The sequence below is a fragment of the Labrus mixtus genome, chromosome 12 (genome assembly GCF_963584025.1).
Source record: "Labrus mixtus chromosome 12, fLabMix1.1, whole genome shotgun sequence".
NCBI classification, from domain to species: domain Eukaryota; kingdom Metazoa; phylum Chordata; class Actinopteri; order Labriformes; family Labridae; genus Labrus; species Labrus mixtus.
In genome coordinates this window covers 3,234,382-3,256,735 of record NC_083623.1, presented here as the reverse complement: position 1 = coordinate 3,256,735, position 22,354 = coordinate 3,234,382, and the positions used below count along the sequence as shown (strand labels likewise).

The 22,354-nt window shown below is 41.0% G+C and overlaps 2 protein-coding genes across 2 annotated transcripts; one reads left to right on the top strand and one right to left on the bottom strand.

The window, feature by feature from the left end:
• Positions 1-7,896: 7,896 nt before the first annotated feature.
• Positions 7,897-16,320, bottom strand: pex3 (peroxisomal biogenesis factor 3). The gene is made up of 12 exons (XM_061051543.1): positions 16,099-16,320; positions 14,681-14,812; positions 14,443-14,524; positions 14,206-14,249; positions 13,988-14,109; positions 13,749-13,815; positions 13,396-13,450; positions 12,987-13,125; positions 12,837-12,907; positions 12,620-12,742; positions 11,922-12,018; positions 7,897-11,132 (listed from the first exon to the last, which is right to left on the bottom strand). Exons 1-12 carry the CDS (start codon positions 16,169-16,171, stop codon positions 11,049-11,051), a joined length of 1,089 nt encoding a protein of 362 aa, XP_060907526.1. The 5' UTR covers positions 16,172-16,320; the 3' UTR covers positions 7,897-11,048.
• A 993-nt stretch (positions 16,321-17,313) lies between these two features.
• Positions 17,314-19,921, top strand: adat2 (adenosine deaminase tRNA specific 2). Its single transcript, XM_061051499.1, has 6 exons — positions 17,314-17,559; positions 18,443-18,547; positions 18,713-18,863; positions 18,962-19,068; positions 19,166-19,238; positions 19,803-19,921. Exons 1-6 carry the CDS (start codon positions 17,485-17,487, stop codon positions 19,829-19,831), a joined length of 540 nt encoding a protein of 179 aa, XP_060907482.1. The 5' UTR covers positions 17,314-17,484; the 3' UTR covers positions 19,832-19,921.
• The last annotated feature ends 2,433 nt before the right edge of the window (positions 19,922-22,354 follow it).

Sequence of the window (22,354 nt, the reverse complement as noted above, 5' to 3'; positions counted from 1 at the left end):
AACAACCTGAGATAATCCCTGAGATAATCTGTATCGTACATCAACTCCTTCTCATGGCTCATTAAGTCGATTTAACCTACATACCCGAAACAGAAAACACACAGTCTAATCCCGCTGAGTCACTGTGTCATGCTGAAATGTTTTGGAACAACAGACACACCTGACATGCTTTTCACTGATTCTCATCACTCAAGTAGGAAATGTCACACTGAGGGGAAAATTTCAGCTGCTCACTGGCTGCTGAGTGCTGTAGTGGTTATGTAAAAACCTGATGCCAACTCAGAAATCACATGACCTGAGTCACCGTGTCACTCAGCAGGTTTCACAGGGAGCTTTGTTTGACTGACTGGTCTGGTTGAAGTGGTTTTGGTACTAAAACATGTATTGTTGTCTAAATCTATTCTGGGGCGTTTTGATTTGTTTTGTTTAAAGCTGCGAAAGTCAGAGGGATTTACATTCAGTCAACAGTGGTTAGAGGTTGAAATCTAATGCAGTCATTTGACAAAACTGTGTTGGGAACCACTGCAAGATATTCATGTGATGACTTGAAACCACTGCAGTCTTAGGGACCAATCACTGGGGCGTGTGGAAACAACATTTTAAGTTTTAGAAAAAAGTAAGTCTCTATTTTGTAGGTGCAATACTGCCACCTTTAGGAAGGAATCATAAGTCATTGTTTCACCGCTGCTTCCTTTGGACGGCGCCATCTTGCCCCTCCAAGGAGAACCAACAGATAGGCCAACTCTTTTACATTCCTGGCGTTTTATTTATTCACTATTTACAATTGTTTTTTAGTTCCTGCTTCTCATTTGGCGACCTCTCCGTTGAACTGTTGAATTGTTTTTACTGGCATGTGAAAGCTGCTGTGACTGTGTTCGTTTCCTCATTATTGTCTTCACTTCTTTTAATGACTTGGTACTAAGCTGTGAAACTGAATTGCCCTTCTGGGATTAATAAAGTCGTCCGAATCTGAATTTGGGTTACAGTTTTTTTTTTTATTCTCCAATTGTACTAAAGACATGTCCAATCATCTGTCGACCTTAAGAAAGCAACCATCCACTTCCTCCATTCCCAATTCTAGATTACTTCCTGTTTTGCTCTGTACTTGTCATATTGTCTGTAATGTGTGAATAATTTATTGTCTTTGGTTTCAACATGTTCGACATGATACACGGACATGTTGGGTGCTTTCCTAAAATGTGTCGTTTACTGTTTGAATTGCTGCTGTACTGCTTCTTGCCATACCAACATTTAAAGGGGACATATTATGAAAAATCCACTTCTACAGTGTTTCTGAACATATATCTGTGTAACCTGAGAGTCTACTGACCCACAACATGTGAAATAAACCCATCCAGTCCTTTGTTTGTGGTCTGCATAAGTCTTACAACACAGAGAAAAATGCTCTGTTTCAAATGTGCTCTCCTTGTGATGTCACAGTGGGATTCTGGTAAACAAATCCCCTCCCCTCCCCCCCTGGTATCTCCACCCATGGACTCCACCCCCAGCCTAGAAGAAAACTTTTGAGCAGCTCCGCCATTTTTATTCTCGCTACAGAGGAGTGACGTCTACCGGGAAAACTCAGGGGGCGGGGCTCATTGCATTTAAAGAGACACACACACCAAAACGGAGTGTTCTGAGAGAGCTGGTTTACACAGGCTCACAAACCTCCTCTGGTGCTTGATTCATGTTATATTTTGACCAAAGCACAGCACAGATGTTTCATTTAGACCACAGGGGGACTGTTTGAAAAGGTGGAAGGGTAACTTATATTCATGTAAGGGAACTCTGGTTTGGCCAAACAAAATTCCAACAAATGTTCGGGTGAACAAAATGGAATCAGCTCAACTTAATACAAAGCAAAACTCAATGGACCAAAATCCCAACTATGATATTGGAGCATTTGGAGAATTCAAACGAGCCGGACGCTCCATTCAAAGGTCCGCAGCCTTTAGCAACTTTTGTTCCCCCAATGGCAACGTTACTCAAACTAAGGAAGTCACAGTCAACATTACTGTCAGTTTTTTACCATATGTAGTGGACAGACAAAAATACGTTTTTTCAAAAGAATGACCAATTAAGACCACATTTCCAGAGTCTACAAGCATGCGTGGCTAATGTTGAAATGAATGAAGTCTTTAACCATTAAGAAGCCCATAGGATGCATTTCCATGATGGCAGTGGCGGTGCATTAAATGAAGCAATGTGTTACTCATCATGAGATCTATGGGGAAAGCCGAACATATTGCTTGTGTCATTACACAATGATACCTGTTGTGTCTCATCATTTCGGGGACACAGTGTGCGTTGTGTAAGCATGTTATTTACTGTTCACTGATTCGTTACAAAGTGTGCTGTAACTCTGTAAATCCCATGTTTGACCCAGAACCCGACTGCTCAAGGTTTGTATTTATTTAGTGAAGACCGTGTCACTCCGATATCTACTGACTTCGACCTATGAGAAAACATTTTCCCACACAAGTTTCCGACCCAAATCCTTCCCTTTTAACAATTAAAACATTACTTAAGAATGAGCCTTTGTTGCTCTTTGCGCCCACTTAGATTAATACGTCACTAAGCGGTGAGTGGGTGGGGAGATTTCCTTCAAACGTGGGGAAAAATTATTTTATACAGCCCACTTAATCGTTTTGGAAGTCGTACTCCAAATATAGCAGCTGGAATGATCCCTAAAGGTTAAGAGACGGAAAAAATGACTCATATTTAAGTGAAGTTGAACTTTAATGTGAATCCCATGATGATGATTGTGTTTTATGTTCTTTGTTTGTTTCGGTAAAAGTTCAACCAACGCTTTTCAAACACAGAAAATTGGCGTACAGAGTTTTTAGATACCGATAACTAAGATTCGCTGTGATGTTTCACACTTAAATATAATATAAATCAAGTATCTCCTCTGAAAATAACTCTGTGAGTCATGACTGTCTACAATGGGTGTAACACCCGAGTCCCACTGTCTGTGATGTTTTCAGAGTTTTCAGAGTCCTATCTTCACTTTGTTTACATCGCCGTTCTAGATCACGCTCATTTCAGGTAAATTTACATGCAGTGTGAAGATACGAGCATAATAAAGATCGCTAGCATTAGCATGCTAACACAACAATGCGGCGTGAGTTGTTTTGGTTTCATGCTGGTGTTCAAGGGCGACATTTGCTGGATCAAAAAATAAAGCCTTTAAAAAAACAACTACATTTTTCAGCGCTTACACCATCATAATCAGATCAGTCAGACTCGATTGACTGGGATTGTTTGGTATTTTGGAAGTGGGGTTGCATGAGATACTTGTCAATAGTACTTTATGTATATTAGCCTCTGGAGACGTTGGTCAGCTAAACCCCTCTGAGGATGATTTGTTGTTCGTTTGGTGCCTGTTTTTGACGTAATGTTGATAAAGTGATGAAAAATATGATTGTGAGTCTATATATTTTGTTTTATTTTGAAAATGATCGGACCCTCTGTGCGTTTCCTTGTCTGACTTCCTGTCTGGGTTGTCATATTCTGCGTTCCTGTAGTGTACTCCGTCGAAAAATAGACTCGCAGCGTGTTTGAAACAGAGCAGAGCGTAGTGGTTAAACCTACAACGAGGTCATGGGTTCAGAATCGTCTCTGGGCATTTTGGAGTTGTGACAATAAATTCGAGATTACGTTAAACAATGGCACTTGAATTACACATCGGGTTTTTTTTTTTTTCAAAGATGGTCCATTAAATATATATTTTGTATTTTGCAATGTGGGTAAATGCTCCCCAACATGAGCTGTATCACGCTGCCAGACGGCGTTTAGAAAGACCAGCAGGCTCAAAAATATGCAACAGGGGGATTTCCAGCTCTGTGCCACAAACAGGGCAAAGACAATCACTCAGAGCAGAGCAGAGCGGGAACAAAGAACCAAAGTTCAATTTGTGACACACAGTCATATGGTTGCCGGCTAATTTCAGCTGAACCTGTTTTTGGCTGTTTTGAACGTGACTTTGTTTGGCAGCACTTAAATGGAAAACCGCTCACTGTTACTCAGCAAATAAAGGCCCTTTTTTTTTTTTTTTTTTTTAATGAAACAAAGCATCCATTCTGCCACTGTGCATGACTGTTCATGTTTACGTGCGGGTCCAACCCTATTTTTGGATGTACGATTATTTTGTCAGCACAAAGGGCCCTGTGACACGTTTTTTTCACTCGGGTATCGAACAATCAGCAGAGGATCATTTCCAGGTTTCATCATCTGTTGAGCTGAAATCATGAGGCCGCAGCTGACTGGCGGCACTGTGTCGAAACTCCCAAGAAACTGACTTGAGGTCAAACACATCACACACATTCAGCGATGCAGACCACAGGGCTTTGTTCTTTCTTTTTGTGAGACTGTTACCCATCTGCCATACTGAGTGTGTGTGTGTGTTTGTATTCTTGTTTACTCATCTATTTGAGGACCATGTAGTTTTGAGTCTATAAAGTGGGGATCGTTTGCAAAGTGACATTTCTTCCCTCTTAACTTTTTTCTGTTAATGGGGTCAGGACTTGATGCTGGATCGGTCGTGTTAAAGGAGCATCACAATAATTAGACTTTTGAAAATGTTTCATATTAACACAAGTCCTCATGAAGTGTGCTTACAAACTGACGTCATGGGGACTTGACTCCAATTTGTTGAACGGAAACGGGGTCCAAAAAAAACCAAACTGTTAAATCAAATTTTGTTCAGACTTTGATTTAAGTGAATATTAGATTTTAAATTAAGGATAACGGGCAGCTGTGGATCAGTGAGTCCGTCATCTCTCAACCAGAAGGTCAGGGGTTCGATACCAAGCTCCTGCAGCTCCATGTCGGTGTGTACTTGGGTACTTCGTTGGCGGCGTGTGAATGTGAATAAGTGGATTATTTAATACTGATGGACACTTTACATATCAACCTTTGTCCTCAGTGTGTGAATGTGTAGGTGAGACCTGCAGTGTAAAAGCAATTTGAGTAGTCAGAAGACTAGAAAAGCGCTTTAAAATCTCAAGTCCATTTTTCCATTTACCATAACAGATTTAATTTATGAGAATAAAAGCTGGCCTCCATGTTTTTGTAAATGTGACAAATGTCCAATAGTATTTTTTGGTTTCAGATTCTAAAGTATCGTCACATTTTAAAAACATTTAACAGCTGCTTGAAAAATATGAATTTCTTAGACATCATTATCTTAACTTCTTACAACCTACCTAAACTACCTATTTTCTTTATTATCCTTTAGCAGTATTTTTAATCTGGCTTCTTTAAAAACAGCTCTGTAACTTTTTACTGTCTGAAGAAATGGGAGTTTATCCGTATTGTTCTTCAACTTTTTTATCTTCTGCTTTTATGAAAAACCTTTTCCTTAACTTTAATTCACTTAAATTGTCCTTTTAACCCTTTTTTAACATATTTATTTTTCACCTTTGCTTTGTGTTTCTGTTTTCTTTCGCAAAGAAGATTTGTAACTTGTTATATAGCGGTCTGAAAGTGAAGTCCTTTGTTATAAAAACATATTTTTATAGTAAAAACTACGAATATTGAGTGTTTTCTTCTGTCTCTTCTAGTTATCTGAAAGGAAAACTTGGGACTTTTATAAATAGATTAGGAAACATCTTTCCTGATTAAGCATTGCTGAAGGATATTAACACTTCAAAAATTGTTTTTTTTAACAGCATGAAGACATTTGTTTTAATGTGTTGTCATTCATTATCCGGTTGAACACCGGTGTCAGCACCCAGGACTCAGTGCTGACACTGTATTTAAGAAACTTACGTCACATCACTTACAGTAAATGATCCTTCCTCTTCATGACAGTACATCAACATGTTCAGATTCCTATCAAATCAGAATTCAATCTCAGTTATGCAGATTTAAACACATGAAGATTTGAAGAAAGTCCAAAATGTGCCTCTGATTACACAGGACAGCAGTTCAGTTATATGGTTTTTTTTAACCATTCAATGCATCCACCCAACCAGAAAAAAAAAACCTCTACTGTCCTTATAAGGTAAATATCAGATGGGGTCCGTGAATTAGATGACGTCATCTTTGAGTCACACTCAACCAGGAACAGAATGAATGTCATTATGTGTCCCATTACACACACAGACGCACGTAAATCCACTCCCCGATTCTCATGTACTTGTCTTAAGTTACAGTTTGATTTTAAATGTGTTTGCCTGAAATATAATAACTTTATCAGGCTGATGATTGAGCGATGTTTTAAAGGCTCCTTCCTCCTCTCAGCTGCTTCTTTGACCTTTGTACATAGTTTTATGTCAGCTTTTGGTTTCAGTGCTTAAGATATTTGTTTTTTTCCCCAACAGCTTCGTCTTATCTTCAACCTCCAAAGCGATATCAAGTTTGGTTTGTCGAATACATCATGCTAAATCACGGTTATGTGGGGAAATCTGCGGGATGTTGTAGCAGTAAGATTTATTCCTCTGAATTCAGTAAAATCCTACAGCTATTAAAAATATCTTAAGTGACATTATTCACTTTTATATTTATCTGGGACATAATTCAAAGCCTTGTAACTGGACTTTAAAGGGGATGTATTATGAAAAATCCACTTCTTATATTTTGACCAAAGCACAGCACAGATGTTTCATGTAGACCACAGGGGGACTGTTTGAAAAGGTGGAGAAGGGGGATAATATGTCCTCTTTAAAACATATGAAAAGTGTTAACTGCTGGTACAGATTTATTTTGCCTTACAAATTGATCACATCTAAAATATATTTAGAAAAGAAAGCTGTGCCCTCAGGATGATGTGAAACCTCCCAGAGATTCAAACTAACGATGCTTTCACGCCTTAACCCGACGTGTCAGGTAACTGGAAAGTTTTGGGGACAACTAAGCTAAATGTTTGAGACACTGCAAGTCAAATCATGATGCACAACATGAGGCCAACATGTTGATGTAATAATTGTTCATTTCAGAATAATTTATGAGGGCAGTCAGATGATTACAAAATTTAATTGTGATTACAAAATTTCAAGAGTTAATTGCAATGAATCGCATTTTTAATCGCATGTTTTGAATTTACAAATAAAAAATTTGGGCTTTTATTTTGAAATTTTGTACTGTCTCAAGCTGAAAGTACTTCACTTTACAGTTTAAAATAAAGTAAGGCCCTTCTGGTAGATCAAAGGTGACGGCATGAACTTCAACACAGAAACAGTAAGTGGTTAAGGATCCCAAACAACTGTCAGGTTGACAACTGTCAAACAGCTCAAAGGAACGCTAACAAAGGTCAATGTGTGATGTCATAAGGTGGATATTACTTTGGACTCGTCAGCTGAGCTGTCTGAGAGTTTGTTAAAGTGAAATGAGACATTCAAAGATGCAGCAGTGGGGCGCTGGTGGCTCAGTGGTTAGTGCATGCGCCCCATATGGAGGCCATAGTCCTCCAGTCGGGCGGCCCAGGTTCGGATCTGTTAAATAACAGGATGTAATAAATAAAGTCCTGATCCTAAAATAGGAGCACTTGTGTTCATCTCTAATCTTCTTCTCCATAAACACTTAACTGAGGGGGGAAAAAAAACAGATTTGTCTTTGGAAATGTACTCTCCTTACCAATGTGGGCTTTATTGTGAAATGCCATATCTCTGTTTTGGAAAAATACCATCTTATCTAAATTCATTAATCAGTAATCAAGAAATGACTTAATCCCCACGGTGTTATGAGTCAAAGTTTTTCACAACACAGTGAATGATTTTCCAAGACCAGTGTTTTCCAATCAGCTGGATCTTATCTTCTTCTGCTGTTTTCTACTGCCCCCTATTGACACAATAGTCTCACTGCTACCTGATGAAGCATCTTTTTTTCACGTTTAACAAAAATAATTGCAGTCTGAAAGAATAAAAAGGAAACAAAAAACTACAAAAATGTATATGAAATCACAATTTAGGTTTATTATCTCTTCAGTAATTTGCTACAAACATACATTTCAGCTGTCATTCAGGACGTCGTGCTTCAAAAGAACACAACATCTTTGATCATATACAGAGGTTTACATTCTCTCCTGTTTGTTTTAATGATGCAGGGAAGCGAGCTCAATGGTCACCTGATGTGCCGAGGAGGCGAACACCTGCTCTGACACCCACAGACATAAAAGACAGGAAGAGCTCCACTCGCCTTTTCTCCTCCTGGTTTCTGGTGAAGTCCAGAGGCAAACACAGCTGTACAAACATTTTCTTTGACGTTCAAAACTTGGCTTTCCTTTATTTATTTGTGGACCTGACTGACCAATCAGAGGACTTTACGAGGTGTTTTTCCCCCCTCTCTAGAAACAAAAGTGAACCGAATACATCAACCATGACAGATAAAGCATCGGCTGAATGAAACTGTTAGAGGTTAGTATTCATTGAAGAGGCTGTCAGGTATAGAAAAAGAAAAACCTAACTTCTCTTCCCACCAATGTTTATATAACACTAACTGAGAGGCCAAAAAAACATGAGCCAAGCTTGATTAGTGTTTGATTTGTCAGTAAAAAAAGTAACGCTCTGGTTACTTGGATGAACGCTGTAATCTCGGTGTCTGTGTCTTGACTGAATATTGATTAAAAAAACACGAGTGGAGGGGGTCATGATTAAACCGTCCTCCATATCGTCTCACTAACTCTAATCTTCTCTTAGTTAATTATATCCCTCTCTCTGTGCTCGATTAGTATCTCTATAAGCGTTAAGGGCTTCTGGTCCATGCATTGACACCTAAAAGTAGATTCTTAGCTCCACTTGCATGCTGATAGAAATGAGTTACAGCTCATTTGATGACTTCCAGGGTTTTATTTCAGCGGTTCAGTGCCTTTTTTACTCTGCGCACAAACTGTTTTGGATGAACTAACCGACGAGGGGACGAGTCCGGGTTGTTCTTCTACAGAAGTTAATCTGAGAAAGAAAACATGGGGAGGAGGAGGAGCTTGTGGATTAACGCTATTAGACGCTACGCTGTGACTTTAGGAGACAAACTGCTACCCCAGAACACTGACAGAGGACAGTGATCCTGATGCGATCGTTAACTAGCTAATGTTAGCTAATTAGCGCTCAATGATGCTTTGACGATGAAATTCTTGCCCATCACTTTCCAAATAGACACATGGAAAAAACATAAAGCTGTTTGTACTTTAGTAGACTGTCATCCTGCAGCAGCTTAAGTTGAAGGATTATCCAGTAAATAAAAGTAAACATCACTAAAATTAAGTTCTGGCAAGGACTTTGCCGTTTCTAGCGATTTAAATGGTGCCCCGTGTGCGGTGTAAGGGTCGATATGGCCAAAATCTCATAGTTGTTGATTTTTTATAATCTGTTTTTCTGTGGTTGTCTGGTGATGTAAACATGCAACGTTTTGAAGTGATGGAAAATTACAAAGCCCGCGCTGCAGCTCTACATATTGATCAATGGTGGACGCTACTTTCCCAAACTCTTTTTGCGCTCTAAGTCTCCACGCCGGTCATGTGACGGAAAGCTACGATCGTTGAGGTTGCTGAAACTCTAGTAGACGATAGAATTCATACTACAGAAGTAAAAACAGAACACTTCTGATAGCAGAATGCAATCCTCCGCCTTCAGATACTGAATACAGAATCATAGAGGTGAGTATCTAATCTGTGTGATAAGTTCAACACACCTGATTTGCTAAGATTTGGACAACATGCAGCAGCAGCAGCTCAGAGAACCGTCTGGGTAAATTAGGAACCTGTCTCAGATTTCTCGGCTCTTCTGATAACACTTGGGAGATTTCACCCACAGAATAAACCTCAAATAGCTTCAACTTTTGGAGAAGTCACAGAAATCTTGAAAAGCATCAAACATAAAGACCTGGGGGAAACCCACTGTACTGCACATTAAACGTTTTCATTCTCAAACATTGTTCTTTTCCACTTGTGAAGGAAATAACCACAACATTTTAGAGCTATTTTTGGTGCAAGGAAGAGTGTTAGGCCATTATCCTCCTTGTTGTTTCCTGTGACTTAAGCAGGAGAAAACATTTAGGACGAAGCCCTCACTACAGCTGAAGAAGAGTGACACCTTGTGGGCAAAACAGGAACTACAGGACAAACTGGTTCTTAGTAACTATGAGATCCTAAATCTGAACTTTGTGTTTTTAGATCTATGGATGTTTTGAAAAGAATGAATCACATAACTGCTGTCGAACCAGATCGTTTAGATAACACTGAACAACTGAGTGTCCTCTTAATTCTTAACACCTTTGACTTTTCATCCAATGAGTGGCATCAGCTGTGCTTAATGTTATTACATCAGCTGCTTCATCTGGTTTCACTTGATTGTTGGATTTTTAGAATCTGTAGTGTTGCTAAAATTAACCAAAAACTTCAGATTCTTTGTGATCTTGACAAGGAAAAGAACAAATTTAATAACCATAAATATTGGTGTTTCAACCCCCCTTAAAAATAATTTTATTTTTACCTTTATTTAACCAGGCAGGTCATTAAGAACAGATTCTTATTTACAATCATAATCACAATTTTTAAGCATGAAACCCCCTACAGACCTTGATACACTTGTGAAAATATAAACACCAACCCTTCAGCCAAGGTGCAGAGAGAACAGAAAGTATAAAACACTCACCACTGCTCGAGGAAAACGGGGGGGAAAAAAAACTCCTAAAATCTGTGATGAGCTGACGATGCATCCACGTGTTTAACCATTCCTGAATACTCCTTCACAGAACTCTGCGTTTTCCTGCATCTCTCCTTTCTCTCTGGGGTAAAGACTACATCACCAGGTCAAACAAGACTCCAGTTCCCAAGATGCAGTTGTCCCAGGGAGATAGCCCGAGAGTCGCGTCTCTCTGCAGCAGTTTATGAATCTATGATGGCGCTGTTCACAGAGTGACACACTCTCCAGATGCAGATATGTCGTGGTCATTTCTCCCTCAAATATTATCCGTCACAAAGTGAGAAGTCTGCGGGATGCGGAGGAGGAAATGTCTCATGGAAAATGAAGGAGGGAGTCACAGTCCAGAGGCTTGTATCATTTCTGTTTTCATCCCTCTCCTCCTCCTCCTCCTCATGCTCCGTTGTTTTATTTCTGCAGCTCCTGCGGCGTGCTGAAGGTCTCATAGACGTTGGCGGCAAACTCCTTCACCTGGTCGTTCATCAGCAGGTCCTGGTTAGATGATGACAGAGAAGTGTGAACAGAAAGATCACCGTTAGTCTCCATATTGTTTTTGAAGTGAAGTTTCTCTGTTGCCATCAGGACGTTGTTTTGTTTTATTCTAAAACTTTCATCAGATTAGAGCTCAACCGATTAATCTGCCAGGAGATAATATCGGCCGATATTAGCATATCAAGCGACTATCGGTATCAGCTAATTTTATCGCTGATATTAAGAGATTTATTTACCAGGGCAAAAGCATTTCTTTTGCATATCGTTGAATTACACTAGAAGTTCTCTGTCACCAGCAGAGGGCGCTATGTGGATTACAAAAAGGATCATCACTCCTCACTGTGGACTGGCCACAAAAGCCTGAGTCAAGCTCCTCCCCCTTCTCTCTAAATCTGCAGCCAGGATCAGAAGGACAGCTTCAGCCACAACTTTTTCTTTTCTTTGAGCATTTGTTCTTTGAGCAGAATGTTTTTGACTCTTTTATGTTTCTTCCCCTGAGCCAGGGTCGTAACACACTTGATAAGTATAATGAATATATCGTACTCAAAGCATTCAAACTGAAATATTGTATCTGAACGGACAGCAGCGACAGGTATTGAAAAACAACTCTTTGTGCCGTCTTTTGTTTCATTATCGATCTGCAGTGTGGACTTTTCCCGATGTGTGCAGCCAAACACACGACAAACAAGTGCAACCTGACCTGTTTGATGTTTGTTTGTCTTTTGTTTATTTAGCAGCGGACCGAGCAGAAAACCATGAACAACATCAAGTTGATCTGTCGGCTCTCACCTGAACAAAGTGACTGGGAGTCTCGCTGCAGATGGTGTTGATCTGACCGTTCATGATGGGGATGATCTTTGCCAGCGGAAGACTCACTGCAGACAGACTGGAAACACACACACACACACACACACACACACACACACATTACTTTTTATACCTTTATTAGAGAGAGGGAGAGGGAGAGAGGGAGAGGGAGAGAGAGAGAGAGGGAGAGGGAGAAGATATAGAGAGAGGGAGAGAGGTAGAGAGAGAGCGGGAGAGGGGGGGAGAGAGAGGAAGAAGGAGAAGATAGAGAGAGAGAGGGGTAGAGAGAGAGAGAGAGAGAGAGGGAGAGAGAGAGAGGAGGAGAAGATAGAGAGAGAGGGAGAGGGAGAGAGGTAGAGAGAGAGGTAGAGAGAGAGGGAGAGAGGGAGAGAGGTAGAGAGAGAGAGAGGGAGAGGGAGAAGATAGAGAGAGAGGGAGAGAGAGAGGGGGAATGACATGCAGGATAGAACCCTCAGGTTGAATTCAAACCCGGGCCGCCCCGCTTGAAGGACTACAGCCCCTGTACATGGGGATCAGGATCTAACCACTAGGCCACCGGCCCCTCTGGAGTGTTTTTAAAATATTTAAAAAGAGTCTGCATTCATTTCTTTGTTTAACTCAAGACTCAATCAGCTGTAAACATCATGAGTAAATATTGTCTCGATGGTTAAGCGGCTCACCTGTCAGGTGCGGACTCAGGGGAGGAGTCACCAGGAGGCGGGCGGAAGAACTCGGCCAGGTTGTCCAGAAGACGAGAGAAGCCTCGGTTCAAACAGATGCTGAGGACGGTGCCGAAGTCTGGGCTGAAGAAAAAAAAAAAACACACATCAGAGTCACAAAAACACAAAACAAGTCAACGGGTGTGAAATCAAACAAACACACAGGTGTGACTTCTACCTGTCCAACATGTCTCTCGTCTCATTTAACAGCCTGATGGTCACGGCATCGTTTTCTGTCAGCCCACAGGCCTGAAGAGGAGACGATATGGATCACATACTCGGGTGATTTTTTTTAAATATCTGTGAACAATGTTGGGTTTCTGTTTACCTGATCGGCGAGCGCGTTCTCGTCGTCAGCCAGCATGTACCAGGACAGCGGCCGCTCTGATCCCGCCTCCACCTCCGCCCTGATCCAACTCAGCTGCTGCTCCAACTCCAGCAGAGACAGACTCTGCTTCAGAGACATGCTGACGGCACAACACAGAGTCACATGACAGCTACTCTGATCGGTCTTTGATCCTTTAAAAGTCTCTTATTCAGCAAAAACTTTTTTTTTTAAAAGACAATGTTTGCTCCTTTTCCTCCCGTTCAACATGTTATAAATCAAAGTTGTTGATTGTTTCAGAAAGTCGGTTGCGATTTGAAAATGTCCCGTGTAGCTCCTGGAACTTTTTTCCAACATAATCAAAGTTTTTTTTGGATGAAAATGTGAATAATGACGAGTTACGGACACTCACCCTCCCAGTGAGTTCTGAACTGCTCTCTTCACGACCGTCATCAACTCTGTCAAACCTGGACACACACACACACAGACACACACACAGACACACACACACACACACACACACACACACACACACACACACACACACACACACACACACACACACACACACACACACACACACACACACACACACAGAGACGGAGTCAGCAGTCAGAGGTGACGTTACACAGATGTACAGACAGACTGAGGTGAACAGTGTTTTACAGAGCTGTGTGTGTGTGTGTGAGGTCTTGATCTTTGTGTGTGTGTGTGTGTGTGTGTGTGTGTGTGTGTGTGTGTGTGTGTGTGTGTCCATCATCCTACCATCTCCCAGAAGGTGCTGGATGCTGGACAGGTACTGCTGCTGGACGTCTGGAGGAGCCAGAGGAGTCTGACAGGAAATAACACAGACAGTCAAACACACTAAGGAAATGACCCATGATCACTTCTTCCCTTTCAATTATTTTGTCTTGGTTATAACTCAGTGTCCAAACAAAGAGGTATTTGGATTGATACACAGGTTGTATCAGGGACAGAAGCTCGTACATGTTGTGTGTCCTCACCATTGCGCTCTTGCTCACAGAGTTGTCCAGGTACAGGTATCCTCCGATGATGTTCAGCTGGACTCTGAGGAGAACCAACAGCATGCAGGTGCTGTACACCCCGACGATGGTGCGGGTGAAACCTGACCCACACAAAAAAAAAGACGCACAACGTTTGTGATCAAATATGTTGTTCAAAAGTTAGCATTTGATCTGTGCTTGAACAGAGTGGAACTTACTGATGATCTTTAAGTCTTCCCAGACTTCAAGCTTGTTGGCTGGTCTGTAAGATAGAAGAAGATTTCCTTTATTGATCCACATATTACAATACACGTATTATTCTCAGGTGAACACAACAGAGATGTTTAGTAACACAGGAACATTAAAAACAATGTCAACAAACTAGCAGTCAGATATTAAATCTACCAGATGATAGATTGTTTGACTGGTTGAATCCAGGAGGAAATCAGACTCACTTGGTCTTTAGTAGTGCAGTGAGGCTTTCTGAGTTGAGTTGATTGATGATGGCTTCTTTTAGTGGAGGGAGCATGGACAGCACTGCACACAGAACGAACACACTTCAAATGATTTGTGCTGATATGAGCAGAGATTCATTCTAAACATTTACTTTGAAGTCATCAGTGACTTATAACAAAAAACTCAGAGGGATATTAAAAGCGTTGATATTCATTAGGATGGAGGTGAAGGCGTTACCTGTCATGTTGCACGTCCTCTGGTTGCTTTCAAAGTGGAACTGTCGTCTGGCCTGAGCGATGTACTCCGTCGCCTCCTTCTCCTGGATATCCCCGATCTTCTTCTGAGCATACTTACCCAGAAAGTACACTCCTGAGGGATCGAGAAGACGGACGTAAGAGTAGGGCAAGGCGATATATACCGAGCTGGAAAAGATGTCACACCCGAGTTGGCAACAAGTTGGACGAGCTGCATGGTCACCTCCACGAGTAACCTTTGTTTTGTTAGCTAATATGTGGCGATAACAACACAGTACGTTTTAGTTTTGTGTGAAAAATCACACGACAACTCGTCCACAGATAGAACTTGCACGATACCATCGGTGTGATTGATTTAATTAGACAAAAAGAGGACTAAACTGCTAATAAACACAACAGTTACATCTTAAACTTTACTGTTGATGCATGTAGCAGTCATGTTGGATTTTAACTCTACTGGCTTCTGAAGTTCTTCCCAGTTTCCAGCTCAAAAATATCCGGCTTCCTAAATCAAATGGAACGCACCATTAACCCCAAGTTGCTCCCTCTGCGGCTTATAAATGTGTATGAATGGATGAGTTACTTCTGATGGACTTTTCACTCAGCAGCCTCTACCATCAGTGTGTGAATGTGGAGGTGTGACCTGCAGTTTGAGTAGTCAGAAGGCTAGAAAAGAGCTAAACAACTTCACGTCCATTTACTCTGACATTGAGCTAAAGATCATGCAGATATGATATTTGGTCCATGTCCAACAGCTCTAGTTCTATAAAGCCCCAGATGTCTAAATCAGTGTTTTTCCATGGAGGCGATAAGTCCTGGTTACAACAATAATTAAGAAAAAGCAATTAAGTGATTTGAAATAATAACTGTTCTGGGTTTAACTTTGAAATCCAGCATTATGCATTAAGGGGAAGGATGTACATACCTTCACATTTTCACAATAAAACCCTCCAAACGTCTAATAAAAGCAAAGATAAATATACGAAATACTGTTTGTACAGCAATTAAATATAAGACAAGATAAAACACCTTTCAGTTTGTATTAAGACACCTGGGAGAAATCTCCATCACAGCAGGTCAGTATGTAAGTTTAATCCATTATTGATCTGTTGTTGTGATAATTTAAAGCAGCTTTATGGTTTAATATGTTTTGGGTGGAAGGCCACGCCGAACCTCATTCAACTTTCTGTCAATTTAAAGATCAGCTGTTTGTTTGCAAAGTCTGAATTAAAATGAGTTCAGTTCAAATGTTTTAACAGATTTGAGTCTTTAGGATGATTTCGGCCTGTTTTAATAAAGTAAATAATGATAAATATGTCATATTCTCAGGAAGGTCCGGCGTGTTGCTAAGTTACCAGCTAGCTCAAGAAGCTAACAGAAGCTAACAGGAACAGCACTTACCTCCGATAAAAGCTCCGGTGAAAATAAATTTCCTTTTGTGGCGTTTAATAAAATTCCACACAGATGAAAACATCCTTGTAGACTGAGAAGTTTAGAAACTTAAACTAAAAAAAAAAAAAAACACCACTCCGTACTTTGAACTTCGTGATAACTATTTCACGGACATTTTATCTGAAGACTTTCGGGCTACTCCGTGTTAGCATTCACAAGAGCAGTCCAACGTCACTTCCGGCTCGCCAGAGTGACCACGCCCCCGTTTGGGTGAAAACTGTCAAAAGTGCTAAAGTGTTTCCATCAAGTTGCGCATAGTGAGTTATAGAAGTTCCGGTTGTTTTTTCAGAATAAAACCATTTATTTGTCATTTATTAGTACATGTAGAGTGCAATTGCTCAGCCATAGTCTATCCGTTTATTTGATAGGCAGAGATATTTATATTTTGATATATCTCTCCAGGACACTATGAGGGACAAAAAATGACTAAAGTATAAATAAATTAATAAATGTTGGGAGAAATGCAAACAATAATGTATAAATAAATACATAATTAAATAAATGCATCAATAAATATATAAATAAATATATTCATATATTTATTTCTGTATTTCTGTGTCCATGTAGTACAAGGAAAAGTACATTTGTAAATTAAGTGGGCCGTCCTTTTCAATTTTGAAAAACAGACAGAAGTAAATTTACATATATACTTTTCCTCTTACGACCTGGGCACAGAAATAAATAGATGTGTAAATGTAAAAATATGGAAATAAATTAATAACTCAATTAATGTGGAAATGTATGCATTGATACATATATAACTGTAGAAATACGCTAATAAATGAATAAATACATGTACAAATATATAAATAGCCTTTTTCATTAACAAAGTGTATTTATTATTTATTCATTGATGTATTGTTTTCAGTATTTATATATTTATTGATGCATTTATTTAATTATTTATTTATTTATACATTATTGTATGCATTTCTCCCAACATTTATTTATTCATACTTTAGTCATTTTTTGTCCCTCATAGGACACATGATCCGATTAATGAAGCCCAACATTAAGGTAGGGAGTCGTACTTTTATTTTGTATCCAAAATACATTTTACTTCCGCTTTGAATGTGACTAACTGTCGCTCACTTGACGCAACCAACGCAAACACGAGGATGAGCGTGGAAAGGCACGATCGATCGAGCAGGTCGATTGTTGTTGTCTGGATTTTGGTCCGTCAAGTATTATCGTCCCCTGTCGTTCTAAAGAGCATGGCGAGCAGACTACATGGCACGAATATGATGTATTAAAGTAGTTCAAAAGCAGTTTTTAAACGCGCAAACATTATGTCATTTTTTATTTAAGTAAAGCAGTGAAGTCGTCGCAGTTGCCATGGGAACAGAGGAGGAGAGTTTCTCTCCTAGTGAAGAGGAAACAGAGAGGTGGATGTGCAGCGCCTTTGACATGGTGAGAGATACGTCACATTTATGGTAATAAATTAATTAAAAAGATTGAATATGTTGTTGCATGTGCCTGATAAGTTTTTTTAGAGTAACAGATTTCAAAGTAACTACTGAAAAATCATCTATTATACTTAACATTTTGAGATAATTCCTTCATTCTAAGCACGTTTTCCTTTAATTATGAGCTTAATAAAGTTGTAAAGGCATCACAAGGTTATCCAAAAGGTAATAAAAAAAACTATGAATCAACGACTGTAAGAAAAGTAAAAGTCACATATGATGCATAATCCACTTCACCATGTTCCTCTAACTCTAACATGTGTCTCTAGTCCGTCTACAAACCCCCCAAAATATGAGAAAAGTCCATCCTCTCCGTCTTCTGCCTGCTCCACTTTTCAGAAAATGTGTGCTCAAACAGGCCGTTTGGAGATGTTCCCTTCATGACATCACAAAGGGCAGTAGCCCCTCCCCCAGGTGGGTGACACTCCCACAGCTAGGTGTTTGTTCTGCCCTCTGAGTCTGCCTTCTCACCGTAAACAATAGGACATGGAGCGAGAAAGACCGAGTACACCCAAGCCCTTCCAGAGAGGGGGCGTGGTCAGAAACAGCTCATTTACATATTTAAAGGTACAGACACAGAAACAGCCTGTTCTGAGTAGGGCTGAAATAGAGGGGTTTATAGTCATGATCAAATACAGGATCAGAGTGGATTTAGAACAAGACACTTCACACACATGTTTTGAGGAGCTCTGAGACTTATTTACACTGAAGAAGAGGAGGAGAATATGTCACCTTTAACACATTAACTAGTTTAGTCTCTGGTTGAAAGAATGTGCAGTGGGGTCTCCACGTGTTGACATGCTGTTGTGTGTGATGTATTTCTGCAGGCCAAAGACGCTCTGGAGAACGGAGAGGTGCCGGTGGGATGTCTGATGGTCCACAACGATCAAGTCGTGGGGAAGGGAAGAAACGAAGTCAACGAGACCAGAAATGTAAGAAAAAAATGACACAAACCACTTTTTGAAAGTACAAGCTAATTCCAGCTTCAAACAGATCATGACACACAAAGCTTTGCACACCTTATATTAATGTGTGTGTATGTGTGTGTCTGTGTGTGTGTGTGTGTGTGTGTGTGTGTGTGTGTGTGTGTGTGTTAGGCCACGCGCCACGCAGAGATGGTCGCCCTGGATCAGCTCCTGGATTGGTGTCGCTGTAGCAACCTGGACGTGAGCAGCGTGTGTAAGAGAACAGCGCTGTACGTCACCGTGGAGCCGTGCATCATGTGTGCTGCAGCGCTGCGCCTCAGCAGTATCCCCCCCCCCCCCCAAAGTGTGTGTTTTAAATACTGTATCTGTGTGTGTATAGTCTGTGTGTGCTTCAGTGTCTGTTTCTTAACCAGCGGTCAGACATCCCCGTGGTCGTGTACGGCTGCAGGAACGAGCGGTTTGGAGGCTGTGGTTCAGTTCTGGATGTTTCCTCTGCAGACTTACCTCACACAGGGAACACATTTAAGGTGTGTACGATTTGTCTGTTTACATACCTTCTGCATCATAATGTTTGTAACTCTCTAACCTGTGTGTGTGTGTGTGTGTGTGTGTGTGTGTGTGCAGTGTGTTTCAGGCCACAGAGCAGAAGAAGCTGTAGAGATGCTGAAGTCGTTCTACAAACAGGAGAATCCAAACGGTGAAGAATAAAAAGCTTTCTTTTTCTTCTTTTTCTCTCTACCTCCCTCAATCTTCTTCATTTACTTCTTGTCCTCGCTTCCTTCTTTACCTCCTCTTCTCATCTTTCTTATTCTCTTCTTCAGTTTAAAAGATACTCCCTCTCAATAGTGACCTTTCTCTCCCCTCCTCTCCTCTCCTCTCTTGTCTCTCCTCTCCTCTCCTCTCTTGTCTCTCCTCCTTTCTCCTCTCCTCTCTTCTCCTCTCCTCTCTTGTCTCTCTTCTCCTCTCCTCTCCTCTCTTGTCTCTCCTCCTTTCTCCTCTCCTCTCTTCTCCTCTCCTCTCTTGTCTCTCTTCTCCTCTCCTCTCCTCTCTTGTCTCTCCTCCTTTCTCCTCTCTTCTCTTCTCCTCTCCTCTCCTCTCTTGTCTCTCCTCCTTTCTCCTCTCCTCCTTTCTCCTCTCCTCTCCTCATCTTTTCTGTCATCTTGTCTTCTTAGAGTTTAGATTTCTTCTCCTCCTCTTCCCCCCACTGTCAGTTTGTTTGTTCTTCTTCCTCTAACAGTTTTGTCTTTTCTGTCTGTTTCAGCCCCAAAACCCAAAACAAGGAAGGACTGAACTTTCAGTTTATATATCTATTTTTTATCATTCTTGTACTGCGCCTTTTTAAATTTGTTTTAATTTAATAAACAACACTTTATGTAAAAAGTTCTGTGTGTTTCACTCTGATGTCCTCTCACTGTAGTTATTTGCACATCAGTCTCCCAGCAGGGGGCGCACTTCACCAGCTAGCGTCAAAGAAAGATGAAGCCTCTAAACAAACTTACGATGAACTGAACGTGTCATCTATCTGCTGTTGGTGTGAGATGTGTCCACTCACAGATAAGAGTGTAAAACTGAAACAGAAGATTTTAAAAGAGATTTTAAAAGTCAATTAGATTTTATCTTCTTTCATTTCTTTGTATGTGAGGTCGTGTTGTTTGTCTTCTTTCTTTGTCAGTGAATGTGAAACCACCAACAAACCACTTCCTGTTTAACGTCTCTGACAACGAGACAAGAAAAGTGAGAAACAGGGAGGAGGTGTGTGTGTGTGTGTGTGTGTGTGTGTGTGTGTGTGTGTGTGTGTGTGTGTGTGTGTGTCTGTGTACGTGTGTGTGTGGGGTAGTGCTTGTCAAAGAGAGTGAACTAAACAGCTCATACAACACACACACACGTACACAGATACACACACAGTGTCACAACTCAGACCGTTTCTGCTGTCTCACTTCCTGTCGTGTGTGTGTGTGTGTGTGTGTGTGTGTGTGTGTGTGTGTTCTCAGTGTTTTTTTAGCTAGCCCCAGCTGTGAAACTGTGCAGACTGTGAGAGAAAGTGTGTGGCATATGTGTGTGTTTGGGATCATTTGTGATCTTTGTGTGTGTGTGTGTGTGTGTGTGTGTGTGTGTGTGTGTGTGTGTGTGTGTGTGTGTGTGTGTGTGTGTGTGTGTGTGTGTGTGTGTGTGTGTGTGTGTTTCAGGTGGCCAGAGTTTTAATCTCTTTGATCTAAAAGAGACGAGATGCAAAAAAAGTCTGTTCTTTGTTTTTACGTGTCATCACTTCCTTCCTTCCTTCCTCCCCCACTTCCTTCCTTCCTTCTTCCACCACTTCCTTCCTTCCTTCCTTCTTCCACCACTTCCTTCCTTCCTTCCTTCCTCCACCACATCCTTCCTTTCATACTTTCTCACAATTGATCTTTTGCTTCCTGCTCCTTTTCTTCACATTACTTAAATTCATTCACATTACCTCCCAGCTGCTCTTGTTTCTTTATTTTTCACCCTTTTATTACATCATTTTTTTTATTTATTTAAAGTTATGCAAAGAGAAATCATCTTTACTTTGAGATAGAAATGATCAAAATGTCTGTGGTGAACTTTTAAAATCTGAGTTTCTTCCTTTTCTCAAATTTTATGTCGTCCAACTTTTAGTAGTCTTTGAAAACTCCCCAAAAAGTGAAGCTGAAACATTTGGAGCTCCCCCTGCTGATTGGCTGCAGTGCAGGTCATAAGCTCCGCCTCCTCCATGATAACAGATGAGACATAGGTCAAACTATCAATATGTAACTCTGACCCCTAGTGGTTAAAATGGGTACTGCAGTCTAAATTCTAAACATCATAGAGAGCTGTCTCCCCCCCCCCCCCTCTCTAGAGTGGATGCTCACACAGGTCACCATGTGGTGGACTCTGAAGCTTCAGTGTTTATCCAGCTCTGCATGGGTCTGTAAACCTTTCTGTGTTCTAACCTCTCTCCATTTTTCAAAAGCATCTCCAATATTGATCCTAGTTTGAGCACGTTTCTGCTCGTGGAGCTTATTAGAAACATGCAGAGGCTTTTTAGGTCGGGTACAATCACTTCTATCTGAACCACTTCTCTTGCCCGCTTCCATCGCTGCAACACCTGTTGACCTGATAACTGCTCTCATATCTGGCAAACCGAGGGGCGTCCAAAACGGCCGTGTGGGGGTGTGTCTTAAAACCGCCTACCTTCTCCGGTCCAAACAAATCCAGAACATTCAGGAGCAGAATCTAAAGTGTCTCTGCTGCCGTGGGTGTATTTTGGCTTCACTTTAGAACAACAAGAGGAGCTGGGGATGCTTCTTCCATCTTTATACACAGTCAGTGGTCTTACAGTCCTTTTCTACTTCCTCTTCCTCTTCAATCAGATGTCCTATAAACCTGCAGGTGTTTATTCTGTTCTGTTCAGATCCTTCACCGACAGCGTTGGGATTTTGTTTTGCGTCTGAAACGTCCGCCGCAGACCAGCTCCTCTCTGCTCGTTAGCATGCAAATCTATGCTAATTAATGCAGAGCAGAATATTCCAGAATGTGTCACCTCAGAGTGGAGGAGCTGACGTGTTAATGAAGGGACGACACACACACACACACACACACACACACACACACACACACACACACACACACACACACACACACACACACACACACACACACACACACACACACACACACACACACACACACACACACACACACACACACACACACAGAGAGAGAGGGGGAGCAGTGCAGAGCTAGCTGTAAAGCGTTAATGAACAAAGTGTGATGTGTCAAACTCTCCTTTTCAAAATGACAGCATGAGGAGCCACA

Coding starts and splice junctions, on each gene's coding strand:
- adat2 (XM_061051499.1), top strand. CDS start 17,485: ATGGGAACAGAGGAGGAGAGTTTCTCTCCTAGTGAAGAGGAAACAGAG. Junction 18,864..18,961: donor TGCAGCGCTGCGCCTCAGCA/GTATCCCCCCCC, acceptor ACCAGCGGTCAG/ACATCCCCGTGGTCGTGTAC. Junction 19,239..19,802: donor CAAACAGGAGAATCCAAACG/GTGAAGAATAAA, acceptor TGTCTGTTTCAG/CCCCAAAACCCAAAACAAGG.
- pex3 (XM_061051543.1), bottom strand. CDS start 16,171: ATGTTTTCATCTGTGTGGAATTTTATTAAACGCCACAAAAGGAAATTT. Junction 13,451..13,748: donor CCAGCACCTTCTGGGAGATG/GTAGGATGATGG, acceptor GTGTGTGTCCAG/GTTTGACAGAGTTGATGACG. Junction 11,133..11,921: donor CTCCCAGTCACTTTGTTCAG/GTGAGAGCCGAC, acceptor TCATCTAACCAG/GACCTGCTGATGAACGACCA.